Raw genomic sequence first — 18,826 nt, 5'->3', positions numbered from 1 at the left:
TTGGTGCCTTGCTATTTTTTTAGGACTTATTTGACTCTGAGGGGTGTCTGTATTTTACATGGCTCAGAAAAGAGCTTCTTATACACAAGTTCGGAGAAGGCAATGGCACCCCACTCCAGTACTCTTGCTTGGAAAGTCCCATGGACGGAAGAGCCTGGTAGGCTGCAGTCCATGGGGTTGCTAAGAGTAGGCACGACTGAGCGACTTCACTTTCTCTTTTCACTTTCATGCATTGGAGAAGGAAATGGCAACCCACTCCAGTATTCTTGCCTGGAGAATCCCAGAGACAGAGGAGCCTAGTGGGCTGCCATCTATGGGGTCGCACAGAGTCGGACACAACTGAAGCAACTTAGCAGCAGTAGCAGTATACACAGGTTAATCATACTTCCCTGTTCATCTCTGTTGTCCTAGTAAAATTATTAATAGTGTCACCTTCACTTTCAAAAGTTACTAGTTTGGGTGTTAAATTATATGTAACCTTGGTTACTCTTTTGATGCAGCATGTGAAAATGTTCTATTTTTCAGCTTTTCCTATAAAGGGAAACTAGTAACGCCCACTCATTTGCCTTGTCTATGGTGAAAATCCTACAAAGTAATGAGTTCTTATATTGTGTTAGAAACTCAGTAGCCATGGTGGACCTCTCACAAAGACTTCAAGAAATTTTCTTTGAAAAAAAAAAAAAAGAAATTTTCTTTGGGATGTGATCAGCATTTCTTAACAGCTGTGTGAACCTATTTCTTAACTTAAGGACTGTGTTTTGAGCAGCCAGTCAGAGAGGTCCTGATACGATGATCTGGAGACTACAAAGCCTTGGGCAAGACTGAAGCACGTCAGGGTACTTGTAAAGTTTTCCACTCCGTTATTCTCTCTAATTTCACCAAGTAGTGATTTATGGAATTTATTTGAGACCAACCCATTGGGTCGACCATGTCAGGTGTTGGTTACAATGAACACAACAAATGTACAGGTGTTTGAATACATGAATATTTGCCATAGGAAAGATCCAAAATGTTTCAGGCCGTGGACATGTTAGAAAAGAAAATGTTGGGAAAGAGAATGCTAATCTGAATCTGAGAAGTCAAGCAAAAAGGCCAAGAATTTGGAGTAAATTAAAAGGTTTATTGAGTTGAAGGATGAAGTAAGGTTTAGTACTGTATGATTAAGCGTCAGCATCGATGCAGCTGACAAGGACAAGACTGTGGACAGACAGTCCTTAATCTAAGAATGTGGTCTGTCCATTGCTATACTCTTCATGTACACAGCAGACCTTTGAACAACACTGGTTTGAACTACTACTTGGACCTTCTTATATCCAGATCATTTTTCAATAAATATATATTATAGTACTACATGATCCAAGGTTGGTTGAATCTGAGAGCGTGGAAATGTACATATGGAGGGCCAACTGTAAAGTTATATATGGAGGGGATGGGAGTCAGTATTCCAGACCCCTGTGGTCAAGGGTCAGCTGTACTCTGCTGAGCTAGCAACTTTGTCTTAAAGGGATCAAAAAATGTTAGACGGGTTTGCTTTCCTTTTCTGCCCTTCTTCCTTGAAGTAAATTTTGTGGAGTAGCTATGGTAAGGGAAATAGAATGGGGTATAGGTAGAGAGATGCATCAGCAATGGGAAAACAACCTTTCTCCTGCTGGGTTAATGAAGTTATATATTCAATAACATGAAATATAGGTAAAATTGAATATATATTTAAATATTCTTTTGGTGTTTTTTAATGAGATATTTAAAATTTAGCACTTATTTATAAGTTTGGCTTTGAAATATATTAGCCTCTTGGTTTGAGTTTAGAAGGAACAAAGCTTGTTTCATTAATATGGAGTTTTATTGAAATTTTATTTGTCAGAATTTCTCATCTGTCCTTCTTTCACAGGCTTGACACTACTCTCATAGACTTTACTGACATGAAGTGCCAACGAGGGGATTTAAGCTTCATTTTCAATGGGGATGCGGCACCCTCTGAATCTTTTGTAGTATTAGACAATGAACAAAAAGTTTATCAGCGAATACACCATGAGGTGAGCATGTTGAGCAAATTCCTATAAATGGGTTTTTAAAAAAGTCTGTGTATGCAGCCAAGCCTCAGTGTAATTGTTTTGAAAGGCATAAGACATAATTGAGATGGTTTATTCCTAAAGTTTCCATTTTCTTACCTCTAGTTTTTTAAAAAAATTTTTTATCATCTGTTCTTTATCCTGACTAAACTATTGAGTCTGTTTGCTCATAATTCACTGATAATGTCCTGGTTAAATAAACTCTAACTTCTTGTAGTTCTCATTTATTGAACCTGTTCTGCCCCTACTTTGTTTTAGGGTTGTGAACCATCTCGGTCTCTTTAATATGAGTAACTCTTAGGGTTCTTTGTCTGGACCCTTTTACTAACTAACTCTTTTGGCTATCTTTGTTTTCTCTTTTTTTTCACTCTTAAAGTGTAAAATTATATTCCTTCTAAACACTGTATCACCATATTGGTTTTGCCTCTACAACCACCTTTGAAAAACCATATGCACCATTATCTTGATCCATTGTTCCCTGAAAGCTCCTTTCCCTGCTATAAACCAAAGAAACAGCTTTTATAGTATCTATATATATCATTGATAGCACTACAGATGTTCTTAGATCAACATTTTGTTTAATCACTGTTGCTTTTATTTTGTTTTTATTTTTATTTTATGCAGGCACACATAGTTGATAACAGAGCAAGATTCTTAAACAGCATATTGATATGATCAAAAAGTAATTTAAGTGAATTAATTTTACATAGTTGACTTTTCCTCCTTCCCTGTCTTCTTTCTTAAACATTTATCAAGGACCTAATAAAATGCGTCTAGACACTGCTAGGTGCTATGCATGGGAGGAGGAAATGGCAACCCACTCCAGTATTCTTGCCTGGAGAATCCTGCGGACAGAGGAGCCTGGAGGGCTGCTGTCCATAGGGTTGCACAGAGGCGGACACGACTGAAGTGACTTAGCATGCATGCATGCATTGGAGAAGGAAAGGCAACCCACTTCAGTATTCTTGCCTGGAGAATCCCAGGGACACAGGAGCCTGGTGGGCTGCTGTCTCTGGGGTTCCACAGAGTTGGACACGACTGAAGCACCTTAGCAGTAGCAGCAGAAGCAGGTGCTATGTATAGTGGCATTGTGTTAATAGTAGACAGTTTGTCCCTTGGTGTCTACCGGGGAATGATTCTAGGAGCCCTGAGGTTACCAAAATCCACAGACGCACAAGTAAATAGTTGTAAACACTATGTAAATGACTTGTAAATTGTTGACTGGACTATGTGGCAAGTTTAAATTTTGGTTTTTGGAACTTTCTGGAATCTTTTCCCCAAATATTTTTCATCCTTGGTTGGTTATATCTGTAGATGTGGAACCTGCAAATATGGAGGGCCAACTGTATATCAATTACTATCATATATGAATGCAGAGTTGCAAAGGATAGCAAGGAGAGAGAAGAACGCCTTTCTAAGTGATCAATGTAAAGAAATAGAGAAAAACAATAGAATGGGAAAGACTAGAGATTTCTTTAAGAAAATGAGAGATACTAAGGGAACATTTTATGCAAAGATGTGCATAATAAAGAACAGAAATGGTATGGACCTAACAGAAGCAGAAGATATTAAGAAGAGGTGGCAAGAATACATAGAAGAACTGTACAAAAAAGATCTTAATGACCAGGTAAAATCCGCAGTGGTGTGATCACTCACCTAGAGCTAGACATCCTGGAGTGTGAAGTCGAGTGGGTATTAAGATGCATCACTACGATCAGAGCTAGTGGAGGTGATGGAATTCCAGTTGAGCTATTTCAAATCCTAAAAGATGATGCTGTCAAAGTGCTGCACTCAGCATGCCAGCAAATCTGGAAAATTCACCAGTGGTTACAGGACTGGAAAAGGTCAGTTTCATTCCAATCCCAAAGAATATGTCAAGTCTGTATATTGTCACCCTGCTTATTTAACTTATATGCAGAGTACATCATGCATGTTGCTAGGCTGGATGAAGCACAAGCTGGAATCAAGATTGCCAGGAGAAATATCAATAACCTCAGATATGCAGATGACCACCCTTATGACAGAAAGCAAAGAGGAACTAAAGAGCCTCTTGATGGAAGAGGAGAGTGAAAAGGCTGGCTTAAAACTCAATATTCAGAAAACTAAGATCATGGCATCCGGTTCCATCATGTCATGGCAAATAGATGGGGAAACAATGGAAACAATGACTTTATTTTCTTGGTCTCAAAATCACTGCAGATGGTGATTGCAGCCATGAAATTAAAAGATGCTTGCTGATTGGAAGAAAAGCTGTGACAAACCTAGACAGCATATTAAAAAGCAGAGACATCTCTACGGACAAAGATCCGTCTAGTCAAAACTATAGTTTTTCAATAGTCATATATGGACATGAGAGTTGGACCATAAAGAAAACTGAACGTCAAAGAATTGATGCTTTTGAAAGGTGGTGTTGGAGAACACTCTCTCCGAGAGTCCCTTGGACAGCAAGGAGATCAAACCACTCAATCCTAAAGGAAATCAATCCTGAATAGTCCTTGGAAGGATTGATGCTGAAGCTGGAACTCCAATACTTTGGCTACCTGATGCGAAGAGCTGACTCATTTGAAAAGACCCTGATGCTGGGAAAGATTGAAGGCGGGAGGAGAAGGGGACAACAGAGGATGGGATGGTTGGATGTGAGTAAGCTCTGGGAGTTGGTGATGGACAGGGAAGCCTGGCATGCTGCAGTGTATGGGGTTGCAAAGAAATGGACACGACTGAGCGACTGAACTGAACTGAACTGAAATGTTTTGAATCTTCACCAGCAAACAGATTATGACTCGCTGACGGTTCAGATAATGGTTAGCATTTTTTAGCAATAAAGTATATTGATATTTTTAAATTAAGGTAAGTACCTTGCTTTTTAAGCACGATGGTATTGCACACTGCACAGACTACAGAATGGTGTACATGATGGTGGTGTCACACTGATACACTGGAGCATTTGGAAAAGGAAGTAGGGTTTGGGGTTTTAGATGATGTTCATAGTGAGTCCATTGCTGATATCATTGTGCTTGTTTCAACCTTCTCTTTATGTAGACTTCTCTGAAGTATTCAGTTCAGTTCAGTCAGCTTCAGTAACTCAGTTCTTAAAATTTCATTTCCTTGTAATTTGACTGGCCAGTAGATGTTCTTTTCCCTTGTTTCTGTCTTACTCTGTTTTGCCTCTTCCTTTTTCTCTACTTCAGTTAAGTTCAGTTCAGTCACTCAGTCGTGTCCGACTATTTGTGACCCCATGAACTGCAGCATGCCAGGCCTCCCTGTCCATCACCGACTCCCAGAGCCTACTCAAACACATATTGAGTCAGTGATGCCACCCAACCATCTCGTCCTCTGTCGTCCCCTTCTCCTCCTGCCTTCAATCTTTCCCAACATCAGGGTCTTTTCAAATGAGTCAGATCTTCGCATCAGGTGGCCAAAGTATTGGAGTTGCAACTTCAACATCAGACCTTCCAATGAACACCCAGGACTGATCGCCTTTAGGATGGACTGGTTGGATCTCCTTGCAGTCCAGGGGACTCTCAAGAGTCTTCTCCAACACCACAGTTCAAAAGCATCAATTCTTGATCCCTCTGCTTTCTTTATAGTCCAACTCTCACATCCATACATGACTACTGGGAAAACCATAGCCTTGACTAGACAGACCTTTGTTGGCAAAGTGATGTCTCTGCTTTTTAATATGCTGTCTAGGTTGGTCATAACTTTCCTTCCAAGGAGTAAGCATCTTTTTATTTCATGGCTACAGTCACCATCTGCAGTGATTTTGGAGCCCCCCAAATAAAGTCTGACACTATTTCCACTGTTTCCCTATCTATTTGCCATGAAGTGATGGAACCACATGCCATGATCTCAGTTTTCTGAATGTTGAGCTTTAAGCCAACTTTTTCACTTTCCTCTTTCACTTTCGTCAAGAGGCTCTTCCTCTGCTTACTTCTTGAATATTGATAGGCCCTTGATGTTGTTCTCATTTTTACAAATTGCCAGAATATCCCCACAGCTCTCACTACCTCTTTTTAGTTGATAATTCACGAGTATTTATTTCTAACTCAAATCTTCTGAGTGAGGACCTATTTAAATGCCTATTGGGTATCATATGCCTCTCTTAAGTACCTCAAAATTCAGTTTGTTGAAGACTTAACTCATTATTTTCCCTCTAGGTGCCTGTTCTCCCATTTTCTTTCTTTTAGTGATTAATATCATCTTCTGTTCCGTGGGAAAGCTTGGAGTTTTTTGGACATCTTTTCTTGTACTCTCAGGTTTCCTAATTAGAGAACATGTGTGGTTATTCTTGTCTCCCTAATGCGTTATGGGTGCACGCATGCTAGATTGCTTCAGTCTCATCCGACTCTGTGTGACCCCATGGACAGCAGCCCACCAGGCTCCTCTGTGCACAGGGTTCTCCAGGTGATAATACTGGAGTGGGTTGCCATTTCCCTCTCCAAATGCCTTATAATTATCCCTTTTTTATTGATGCTGTTATTGCCATAATTTAGATACTCACTATTTCAGCTGGACTGCCACAAATGTCTCATAAATGATCTTCCTGGCCCCCTTCTTGCCTGCTTCTAAATTATCTCACATATTGGAGATAGGTTGAACACTGAAAAAAAATTCATGAAACTTGTCTTCCTTAAAGACACTTTAAAAGTTCCCTATTGCCAAGAAGAATGAAATCCAAATTCCTCCTCATGGTATGGTTCCTTCATGACGTGGCTCTTGCTGACTTTCCCATGATTGCCTACCTTGTTATTGTAGCTACCCTCATGCTGAACTCTTTGCAGTTTTTTCCAGGCTATTTAGTATTTCATTCCTTTGTTCATGTTGTTTCCACTTCCAGGAATACACTTCTTACACTCTCACCCTGAGGGATACCTATTTAGTGTTGTTGCTTCCTCCTCTCCTGGGTGACCATTCTTTTCTCAATGATCCACTAAATCTGGTACTGTAGAGCTTCTAGTGCTATTTCTCTTTTTTCTTTTAATCTATATGCATTCTTCTTTTTTGGGGGGCTAAGCTCCTCAAAGGTATGGGGTTCTTTTAGTTGTGTTCTCTGGTACTTAATACAGCATCAGTGCATTTTCAGCCAGAGTTTGCCAAACTCTTTTTGTAAGGGAGAGAGTCAATATTTTAGATATTTAACTGTATTTGTGGGGTCATATGGTCTCTGTCACAGCTACTCATCTCTGCTGTTATTAACGTAAAAGTCACCTTGCTGCTAGACAATATATAAATGAATGAGTATGGCTGTGTTCTAATAAAATTTTAATTATAAAAACAGGTGGTGCACTGGATTTGACTGCTGTTCTTACTCTGCTGACCCTTTTTCTAGACTCTCAGAAATGTACTAAATAATTTGAATTCTTGTGTCTTAAATAACAATAGGATAGCTAACGAGGCAATAGATGAATTAGAAAGATGATACTAAAAGAGAAGCCAGAGATTAAGGCTAGTGGTGTAAATATTAGCTGATGTATTTAGGATATATGCGTGTGTATTTTATGTCTAAAAGAATATAGAAAAGCTAGATAGTGAGCAGTAGTTCTCAAGGCAGGGAATACTTGTTCTTTTCCTCAAATATGTATATATAAGTAATAACTGTTCATTAAATGTTTGCTGAATGAATGTAATTAATAACAGGTCATTTTCAATGATGTGGTTAGGAGATAGTCAGTGTACAGTTTATAGAAGGGTTCTGTTTCAGATGTTTTTTGCGGGCTTCCCTCATGGCTCACTGCTAAAGAATCTGCCTGCCAGTGCAAGAGAGAGGCAGGGGTGTGATCCTTGGTCCAGGAAGATCCCACATGTCAAGAAGCAGCTAAGCCTGTGTGCCGCAGCGATTGGGCCTGCACTCTGGAGCCTGCGTTCTGCAACTCGAGAAGCCACTGCACTGAGGACACTGTGCCACAACTAGAGAGTAGCCCCCACTCACCTAAGCTAGAGAGAAGCCCATGTAGCTACAAAGACCCAGCACAGCCACAATAAATCCATAAGTAAAATTATAGATAAAAAGGTTTATTGGAAATGCGATGTTTGAAAACTTAAGGCAAATTTCTTCATAGGTAGTGTTACATATGGTGTTGTTCCCAAGCTAATACATAAAATCCTAATTTATAACATACTTGCATCATGAGGATTAATAGTTCTGTACAGTCTATGCCAACCAAAATTTTGCAGTTGTGTTCAGAGTTAGTTTGGGTTACCAGGAATACATTTTCATCTATTACAGCCTTAGAGCATTAATGTCAAGATTTTCCATTTCTCGCTTGCAAGGGTGAAGGAAATCTGGGTGCAAGTTTGGTGGTGAAGAATAGAAAATGGGCCTCTTGGGAATCTAGAAATCAGGAAATATGGAAAATAGAGCCTCTAGTTACTGTAAACCCTATGGATGGTTCTCACTGTCCACTAAGGCTCTGGGTTCTTCTTTTTTTTCTCCTTCTCTTTTTCGGATTCTGTGGTCCAAAGTATCAGGGAAACTCTCTTAGCCTATTAAGGGAATAGAACCTCATTTATTACCTACTCAGTTACTCTTCTGTACTTGGTCATTTAGTTACATTTCTGTACATGAAACAAGCGCAAAGCTTTTTCTTTTAAAAAATATTTATTGATCAATTATTATATGCCAGCACAAGTTATTAGTTATTAGCAGCAAGGCTGCTAATTGAGTTTGGAAACCATGGGATGATATTTGTGGATTCCTTTTGTTTCTTTGATGAGTATAGAGAAGATCCTATACTCCTTTCCTTTCTTTCCTTCTCTTCCCTTCCTTCCATCCACTTAAAACTATTCGGAAAGAAAGTCTACTTTCCTTTCTTCTCTTCCCTTCCTTCCTTCTACTTAAAACTATTGGGAAAGAAGGGCTCAAATGGTAGCAGTGGGTCTTCAGGTTAAAAAAACTAAAGTAAGATTCATCTGTATTTAAAGAAAACAAAACCTTTGTATAGGCATTTTGTCTCAGACCTGTCTACTTAATTCTTAAATCTTCTGTAATTATGTACTCTGTATTTATGTAATGAGTAATCAATCTAGTATTATTTCCATTATATATTTCTATGATGGGGTAAACTATTATTATTTTCATTATAAAGTACATTTTTCATGTGTCCTGTATTTTTAGATTCATAATTAGTTATAATTCTAACTTATTTAGATGAAAGTAAAAGTCGCTCAGTCATGCCTGACTCTTTGCAACCCCATGGACTATCCAGTCCATGGAATTCTCTAGGCCAAAATACTGGAGTGGGTAGCCTTTCCCTTCTACAGGGGATCGTCCCAACCCAGGGATCGAACCCCGGTCTCCCACATTGCATATGGATTCTTTACCAGCTGAGCCACAAGGGAAACCCAACTTATTTAGATATATGAAGTTTAAACTTCTGTAATTGTTTTTAGAATCGGTCCTTTTTGCTTCTTGAAATGCGTAGCATTTTAATTGTTGATATTTTCATTTGTGGCACTAATAACCTTTAAAAACTTAGTTTCTTATATCTACCTTTTGCCTCTACCTCAGGAATCAGAGATGGAAACAGAAGAAGAGGTTGACATTTTAATGAGTAGCGATATTTACTCTGCAACCTTATCAACCAAATCAATTTCTTTCACGCGTGCCCAAACTGGATGGCTTTTTCGGGAAGATAAAACAGTATGTGCAAATCGAGATTTTTACACTTTAAAAACTGTTCAGCATTTAATATTGCCAAAATAATGTGATGGAAATGCATGGAGAACAAGTAGCTTAGTTAGTTGTCAAGTCGTGTGTTCTTTTCTCCTTGAATCCAAATAGGGATTATAATGGTTGGTTACAGAGTTGGAAGATCATCTTAGAGAAGCCAGGAGAGAAAGCTTAGTTCATTTGAATTTTATGTTGAAAAATATTCTTGTTGTCAGTTGCCTTGTTGTTGAATAGGAAACAGTGCTTCACATGGTTCTGTTATATTTCTAATGCTTTAATTTTAAGAAGACCATAAAGAAGCTCCACTGTTAAATTCATTTCCCTGGACCTTTTTTCCACTTTTCAACTTTAAAACTATTTACTTACCCCTTATCTATTCCTGAGTATTCCATATATTTGACTAAGACTAAATAAGCTTACATTTCTACAGTACTTATTTAATTAAATCTCACTGGAGGTTTCTCCATTAGTAAATTGTCAATTCTTTCCATAATTCTTATTTCATCTGCTCAAAATAAACTCACACATTTTTTAGTTGGATATATGAAGAAGCATTTTATAAAATTTTAAAGAATAAATAACATTGAGTAAGGGCCAAGATTTTATGAATTTATCTTTTATTACACACAACAGAAATATATCCTTATTAGAAAGACAAAAGTAAATTAGTCAAGGTTCTCTGAGAAACAGAATCAGTAGGAGACCTATATCTATCTGTATATATGTATATATCTGCATGTGTATATATATACACACACACATACACATATATAGACAGAAGGAGAGAAGAGTAAGGAAGAGGTTGATTTACTTTAAGGAATTAGCTTGTGTGAATGTAGGACCTGGTAAGTCTGAGATTTATAGTGCAGTCTAGCAGGCTGAAAATTCAGGAAAGAGGTGTATGGTTTTGGGCCTGAAATCTATAGATCAGGATCTCAGGCAAGGTTTCTGTGTTGCAGTCTTGAGGCAGAATTGCATTTCCTTTGGGAGACCTTAGTTTTTGCTCTTCAGGCCTGCATTTGATTGGAAACAGCCTTCCCACCTTATGAGGGTAATCTGCTTTACTCCAAGTCTACAGATTTAACTTTCAACTAATCTGAAAAATGCCATCTTGGAATTCCTCAGCAGTCCAGTAATTAGGATATGCTTTCACCACCATGGCCTGGTTCAGTCCCTTCTTGGAGAACTGAGATCCTGCAAGCTGTGTGGCGCACCCCCCCCCAATACCCAATGTTGGCTTCGTAGCAACATCTCAACTGGTGTTTGTTTGAACAGTTGAGCATCATAGTCTAACCAAATTGACATAAAATTAACTACCACACAGTCTTACATTTAAAGCTGAGAAATCCCCCTTGACTACAGTTTATAGTCCCAGAGTCTTTTGCAGATTATCCAGCTGTATATCTTCCTGACTTTTTTTATACTTTATGTACATTGTTGTTCAGTTGCTCAGTCATGTACAATTCATTGTACATTGATATATACCTATAATAATCAACATATCTCAATGTATATTGATTTATATCTATAATAATATTTAGTTATTGATACAAATATTTATTTTTTCAAAAAGTGTCATTGCATTGTATCTATTATTTTGCAACTCCTCCCCCCACCCACCCAATTTTTAGTATGTCTTAGAATTACTTTATTCTTCTTACTACTGCATTGTATTCCATAGTATGGATATATTGTAATTTAGTTACTCAGTATCTGATTTTTGGATGTTTAGGTGGATACACATTTGTGTCCAGTTTTCTCCCAGTATAAATGATGTTACATTTACCATCCTTTTATATCCCTTTGCATTGTCTTTTATAGCTAGCAAGAAATGGAATGGTTGTATTATGGGAAATATACATTTAAATATTTTTATTGATATGACTTGTCTTTTGATTTATTTTTAATAAATGCTTTTTCATTATAAGATTTCAAAAATTGATCATTATCACCTGAATGTTTCCCAACCACAGAAAAATTCTCACTTTGAGGTCTATGTTCATCAGTTTTCATCTCTAAGCCTATTTGGCAACAAGTAACATTATAGGATTTCCAGATGTGAGATCCTATATTGCAATCCATTTGTTGGCCTGAGTCTTATGTTTGTACTCTGTTCTTCTGGACAGCATTAGAAGGATCACTTCAAGAGAAGATAAAAATTGAAGCTGCTGTTCATCTAGTACTACTGCTAAGCAGCTCAAAGCTCTTGAAGAGTGTCTAGGTGATCTTCTTAAATCGTTGACAGGTAAGGAGGGAGTCAGTAATTGCTTATAGTTCCCATTTTGTAGGTAGAAACAGGTGCAAAATGCCTTCCTTTCTAATGATTGATAAGGAAGCCACAAAGCAAGGTAAAAACAGAAACCACTCTAAACACTTAGTTTTGGAATGCCAGAAAGCAGCAGCAAGAGAAGTGATTTGCATACAGGTAGAAATGGGAAGCCTATTTTTAGTAAGTTACTGATCATGTTGTTTCAGGTAAGGTATTTCAAACTCTGACCACCTGTGGGTCTGAAAAAAATGAAGGTTAATGTTGAGCGAGGACTCTTCTTGATGTCCTTTTATTCCATTTGAGTTCCTCAGTCTCAATCCATAATATAAATATAAATTGTACTAGTGAGGAAGACTGCTTGGTTGTTCTCTTTTTGTTGAAAGAAGCAAGCAACTGTATCTTGGAAGTTTGGGCCTGCTAGAGAATATTGGAACAGGTAATTAATTTTAGTTGTACTAGAAGTTTTTATGTGACTTAGTTTATTTCTTTTTATTCTAGTTTTTATTTCTATCTATAAAATGGGAACATTAATTATCCCTGACCCCTCCTTATAATTCATGATATTTGATTATTATCTAAATTAAGTTTTCTGTAGCTTTGTGCTACTTAGTAGATTTTAAAGGAATACTATGTGCTGTTTAATTGGAGATTAACTACCTGCATTTTATGTGTTTAAAAATTTTCCTTTACAAATTTAAAATGTGTAATATTATGTATTTTTTAGCTTAATAGAATGTATAAGATAATTTGATAATTTTAAGTACCAGAGGAATATTTATTTTCATCTAAATGTTACATGTTTATGGAGAAACTGTATATTTTACTTTGAAACTTAAAAAAAAAATCTAAGGTAAACTTTATTTGTTTTATTATTTTGAAATATTTGATTTCGTTTTAGGAAAGGGTAGGAAACTTTTTGGCCGACTTTTACCTGGTGAATGGACTTGTTTTAGAATCAAGAAAAAGAAGAGAACATCTCAGTGAAGAAGACATTCTTCGAAATAAGGCCATTATGGAGAGTTTGAGTAAAGGTGGAAACATAATGGAACAGAATTTTGAGGTATAATTTTACTTTTCTTAATGTATAATGTTCTAAGGGAGGGGGTAGACTTCATTCCTGGCATTCAGTGAGTTTATTTAAGTATGCTCATAGGTTTCGTTTACCATGTATCACCTTTTATTTTTCTGTGATGGTCTGGTGATTTTTTTGTGAATCTGTTGTTTGTTTTTGAGTCTTCACTAATAAATAGATTAAAATCATTTTGTAAACATGAAACCAAAGCATGATCCCTTTGCATACATTTTTTTCTACTCCATCAACTGAAACCTGCTGCTGCTTTGAAGGCCTTACTAACAATCTGCCTACTTTATGAAGTCATTTTTAGCCAATCAGTTCAGTCAGTTCAGTTCAGTCGCTCAGTCGTGTCTGACTCTTTGCGACCCCATGAATCACAGCACGCCAGGCCTCCCTGTCCGTCACCAACTCCCGGAGTTCACTCAGACTCACGTCCATCAAGTCTGTGATACCATCCAGCCATCTCATCCTCTGTCGTCCCCTTCTCCTCCTGCCCCCAATCCCTCCCAGCATCAGAGTCTTTTCCAATGAGTCAACTCTTCCCATGAGGTGGCCAAAGTACTGGAGCTTCAGCTTCAGCATCATTCCTTCCAAAGTACACCCAGAGCTGATCTCCTTTAGCCAATACCATCCAATAAATTTTGTATTCAGTATGTATTTATTGAAAACATGTTACCTGCAAAGAATTGTGTGACAGTTTGGAAAGGGGAGGGAAATCAAGGAAATACTTAGGTACAAGACACGATAACTTGTGTCTGCAATCTTATTTCCTTAGTAAGATGAATTGAATTGGTCTTTTAACAATTTTAGATTTTAAGACTGGAAAAGAAAAGATTCCTAAAGATTAACATTTTATGACATTTTTTATAGCAGTGTTTTCAAATTGTAGGATTGGGACCTCTAGTGGATTATGAATTCAGTTTAGTGGGCTATTATGACTTCTGCTCTTTTTTTTAAGTAGAATCTAAATTCAGATAATAAAAACTAGAGCACATAGTGTGTGTGTGCGCTCAGTCGCTCAGTCATGTCCAACTCTGTGACCTTATAGACTTGTACCCCGCCAGGCTCCTCAGTCCATGGGATTCTCCAGACAAGAATACTGGAGTGGGTTGCCATATTTCCTCCTCCAAGAGATCGTCCTGTCCCAGGGATCAAATCCTTGTCTCCTGCATCTCCAGTTGGGTCCATATTACTTTATGAGTCAGTAGTGTCAGGGGTGTGTGTATACGTTGTGTTTATGTGGATATGTGTTGACTGCTGGGTTATAGTGTAAAACGTCAGTCACAGTCACGAAAAGCTTAAAGGCTACTGTGAAGAGACTTGAATTCCTTGAATGTTTAGTCTCTCCCTTGCAGTGTTGTGCCAAATTACATTATCAGTTCAGTTCAGTCGCTCAGTCATGTCTGACTCTTTGCGACCCCATGAACCGCAGGAAGCCAGGCCTCCCGGTCCATCACCAACTCCCAGAGCATACCCAGACTCATGTCCATTGAGTCGGTGATGCCATCTAAGCATCTCATCCTCTACCAACCCTTCTCCTCCTGCCTTCAATCTTTCCAACATCAGGGTCTTTTCAAATGAGTCAGCTCTTTGCATCAGGTGGCCAAAGTATTGGAGTTGCAGCTTCATCAGTTCTTCCAATGAACACCCAGGACTGATCTCATTTGGATGGACTGGTTTGATCTCCTTGCAGTCCAAGGGACTCTCAAGAGTCTTCTCCAACACCACAGTTCAAAAGCATCAATTCTTCTGTGCTCAGCTTTCTTTATAGTCCAACTCTCACATCCATACATGACTACTGTAAAAACAATAACCTTGATTGCATGGACCTTTGTTGGCAAATTAATGTCTCTGCTTTTTAATATGCTGTCTAGGTTGGTCATAACTTTCTTTCCAAGGAGTAAGCATCTTTTAATTTCATGGCTGCAGTCACCATCTGCAGTTATTTTGGAGCCCAAAAAAATATAGTCAGCCACCGTTTCCACTGTTTCCCCATCTGTTTGCCATGAAGTGATGAGACCGGATCCCATGATCTTAGGTTTCTGAATGTTGAGCTTTAAGCCAACGTTTTCACTCTCCACTTTCACTCTCATCAAGGGACTCTTTAGTTCTTCTTCACTTTCTGCCATAAGGGTGGTGTCATCTGCATATCTGAGGTTATTGATATTTCTCCTGGCAGTCTTGATTCCACCTTGTGCTTCCTCCAGCCCAGCATTTCTCATGATGTACTTTGCATGTAAGTTAAATAAGCAGGGTGACAGTATACAGCCTTGACGTACTCCTTTTCCTATTTGGAACCAGTCTGTTCTTCCAAGTCCAGTTCTAACTGTTGCTTCCTGACCTGCATACAAGTTTCTCAAGAGGCAGGTCAGGTGGTCTGGTATTCCCATCTCTTTCAGAATTTTCCACATTTTATTGTGATCCACACAGTCAAAGGCTTCGCCGTAGTCAATAAAGCAGTAATAGATGTTTTTTTGGAACTCTCTTGGTTTTATGATGATCCAGTGAATGTTGGCAATTTGATCTCTGGTTCCTCTACCTTTTCTAAAACCAGCTTGGACATCAGGAAGTTCATGGTTCACATATTGCTGAAGCCTGGCTTTGAGAATTTTGAGCATTACTTTACTAATGTGTGAGATGAGTGCAATTGTGTGGTAGTTTGAGCATTCTTTGGTATTGCCTTTCTTTGGAATTGGAATGAAAACTGACCTTTTCCAGTCCTGTGGCCACTGCTGAGTTTTCCAAATTTGCTGACCTATTGAGTGCAGCACTTTCACACCATCATCTTTCAGCATTTGAAATAGCTCAACTGGAATTCTATCACCTCCACTAGCTTTGTCCGTAGTGATGCTTTCTAAGGCCCACTTGACTTCACATTCCAGGATATCTGGCTCTAGGTGAGTGATCACACCATCGTGATTATATGGGTCGTGAAGATCTTTTTTGTATAGTTCTGTGTATTCTTGCCACCTCTTCTTAATATCTTCTGCTTCTGTTAGGTCCATACTATTTCTGTCGTTTATTGAGCCCATCTTTGCATGAAATGTTCCCTTGGTATCTCTAATATTCTTGAAGAGATCTCTAGTCTTTCCTATTCTATTGTTTTCCTCTCTTTATTTGCATTCATCACTGAGGAAGGCTTTCTTATCTCTCCTTGCTATTCTTTGGAACTCTGCATTCAAACAGGTAGATCTTTCCTTTTCTCCTTTGCTTTTTACTTCTCTTCTTTTTACAGCTATTTGTAAGGCCTCCTCAGCCATTTTGCTTTTTTTGCATTTCTTTCTCTTGGGGATGGTCTTGATCCCTGTCTCCTGTACAGTGTCACCAATCCGTCCATAGTTCATCAGGCACTCTGTCTATCACATGTAGTCCTTTAAATCTATTTCTCACTTCCACTGTATAGTCATAAGGGATTTGATTTAGGTTATACGTGAATGGTCTTAGTGGTTTTCCCTACTTTCTTCAATTTCAGTCTGAATTTGGCAATAAGGAGTTCATGATCTGAGCCACAGTCAGCTCCGGGTCTTGTTTTTGCTGACTGTATAGAGCTTCTCCATCTTTGGCTGCAAAGAATATAATCAGTCTGATTTTGGTGTTGACCATCTGGTGATGTCCATGCGTAGAGTCTTCTCTTGTGTTAGGGATAGACAAAGTTTGTAGAAAAGTATGCCAGGTTTCAATTAATTCATGGTGATACTGTGATGGTTTGGAAAATTATTTTAATGTTTAAGAAGTTTATATATTGAGCAAATCAGCCATTGTTTCATGAGTACAGGATGTAAAAGTACTTAAGAATCCACATTAAATGTTTAAGTTAAAATGTGATCAGACCAGTTTAGTATGATCCTATTCTCTTCCTGTCAGATCCTTTTGCAGTCCTCATTTTTCTTTTGTCCTTGGGATAGAGCCTCACTAGACTTTATTTTCCATACATCTCCTGGTATTTACTGATCTCTTGATCAGTAGGAGTTGTAGGATGTGTTATGTTGGGGTAATAGGAAATGGACTGAGAGGGAATGATGAGCTTAATCTTTCACAAAGCCACTACCCTTTTTCATTGTAAAATAGCCAAAAAAGGCATTTCTTTGGACCTACATTGTTATTTATTTTTATTATAGTTCTTTTTAAAAAGATGACATTGTTTTGCTTATTGCTTATAGGTGTTTACTGCTACTTTTGTTTAATTTTGGCAGCAAACCATTTTGAGATAAGTACACAAGTTATTTTCTTTAGGGTGGAATTTGTAACAATGCAATTGAATTGTTAAAAGGGTCTTTAATTGACATTTTAATCAAGTACAGTTTTACACATTGAATTTAAAACTTAGTTTAATCCCAGATGCCTATATAATAGAACAAAATAATGTGAGTTAAATAATTAAGCTTTTGACTTCTAATTAGGAATCAAAGGAAATTGTGCTGGGTATTGTGTGAAGTATTTTTTCATATATTATCTCATTTTGTTATTAATTGTTACATTGACCTACTGAGATTCAAGGCAGGAGGAGAAGGGAAAGACAGAGGATGGGATGGTTGGATGGCATCACCGACTCAATGGATATGAGTTTGAGTAAGCTCTGGGGGTTGGTGATGGACAGATTGGCCTGTCATGCTGCACTTCATGGGGTTGCAGAATCAGACACGACTGAGCAACTGAACTGAACTGAACTGAGATGACTATCATTATGCAATTTTATAGAAAGGAGAGTGAAGTTTAAAAAAAAATAATATATCTGAAATCATAAAGCTGTAAGTAGCAATGACGGGTTTTGATTCTAGGACCGTTCCCCAGGTTCTTCTTATTTTAAGTATATAGCTTCCCAGTCTGCCTTTGTTATAGTCTCTTCTTTGTGTGTATTCACATATTTAACTAATCTTAGCAATTCTTTCAGAATATTGTGAAATTGAACTTGGAAAAGGAATAAGGGAAGTTTGCTATTGAAAAGTGTATTAAAAATTAGTATTGTGTTTTTTTTCAGTGTTGTGTCTAAAACATATTAGTAAAAAACATGTTTTCGGCTTTTGAGCATTATTGAAATTTTTGCAAGCCTAGAAAATATGTATGACTATTTTTATTATGATTGTTTTCAAAAAGACATGAAAATATTGTATATATACATATATATATATATATATTTTTTTTCATTTTTGGGTGGCATTGCATGGCTTGTGGGATCTTAGTTCCCTATACAGGGATTGAACCTGCAGAAAGCATGGTGTTATAACTACTGGGTTGCCAGGGAATTCCCGAAAATACTATATTTTAAAGCCACATTTTAATAAAATTTCATTTCTTAAAAATAAATATACTAGTCTTTTTCAGAATGAGTTTATGTTCTTTATTCTAAATAATTAGCTTTTGAGTTTCTTCTCATTTTTATAGCCAAATATTTGTTTTAATTTCTATAAGAAATAGCGTATAGGTAGCATTTAGGAGAAATTGCTGTTTAACTAGTTTTGCCATGCCTACTTCTTCTTCCCCCCTCCTTTCCAGACATATTTAGTATATATTTTTAACAGTATTTTTTATAGTAAAATTTAAGTGCTCAGAAATTCTTAAGTCATGGCTACTTGCTCCTATACTTTTGGTGCTGCTTTCCACTTTGTTCTATCCAACTGGAGGAAGCAGTGTCATATTTATACGTTAGACAGTCATTGATAAAAGTATTAATTTATGCCAACTAGATATATATATATGTAGAATATTGAGTTAACCTCTGTTAGTGATTATATATTTTTTAATAT

General features: G+C 37.5%; 1 protein-coding gene across 1 annotated transcript in view; it reads left to right on the top strand.

The window, feature by feature from the left end:
• Positions 1 to 18,826, top strand: part of ANKRD13C (ankyrin repeat domain 13C) — a 91,506-nt gene that overhangs the window by 52,335 nt on the left and 20,345 nt on the right. Inside the window, exons 7-9 of the mRNA XM_069565359.1 lie at positions 1,889 to 2,033; positions 9,577 to 9,708; positions 12,906 to 13,067. Coding sequence (XP_069421460.1) covers positions 1,889 to 2,033; positions 9,577 to 9,708; positions 12,906 to 13,067 — 439 coding nt within the window. The remainder of the gene's footprint in view (positions 1 to 1,888; positions 2,034 to 9,576; positions 9,709 to 12,905; positions 13,068 to 18,826) is intronic.

This window comes from Ovis canadensis, chromosome 1 (assembly GCF_042477335.2).
Source record: "Ovis canadensis isolate MfBH-ARS-UI-01 breed Bighorn chromosome 1, ARS-UI_OviCan_v2, whole genome shotgun sequence".
NCBI lineage: Eukaryota > Metazoa > Chordata > Mammalia > Artiodactyla > Bovidae > Ovis > Ovis canadensis.
This window is presented reverse-complemented; position numbering and strand designations above follow the sequence as displayed.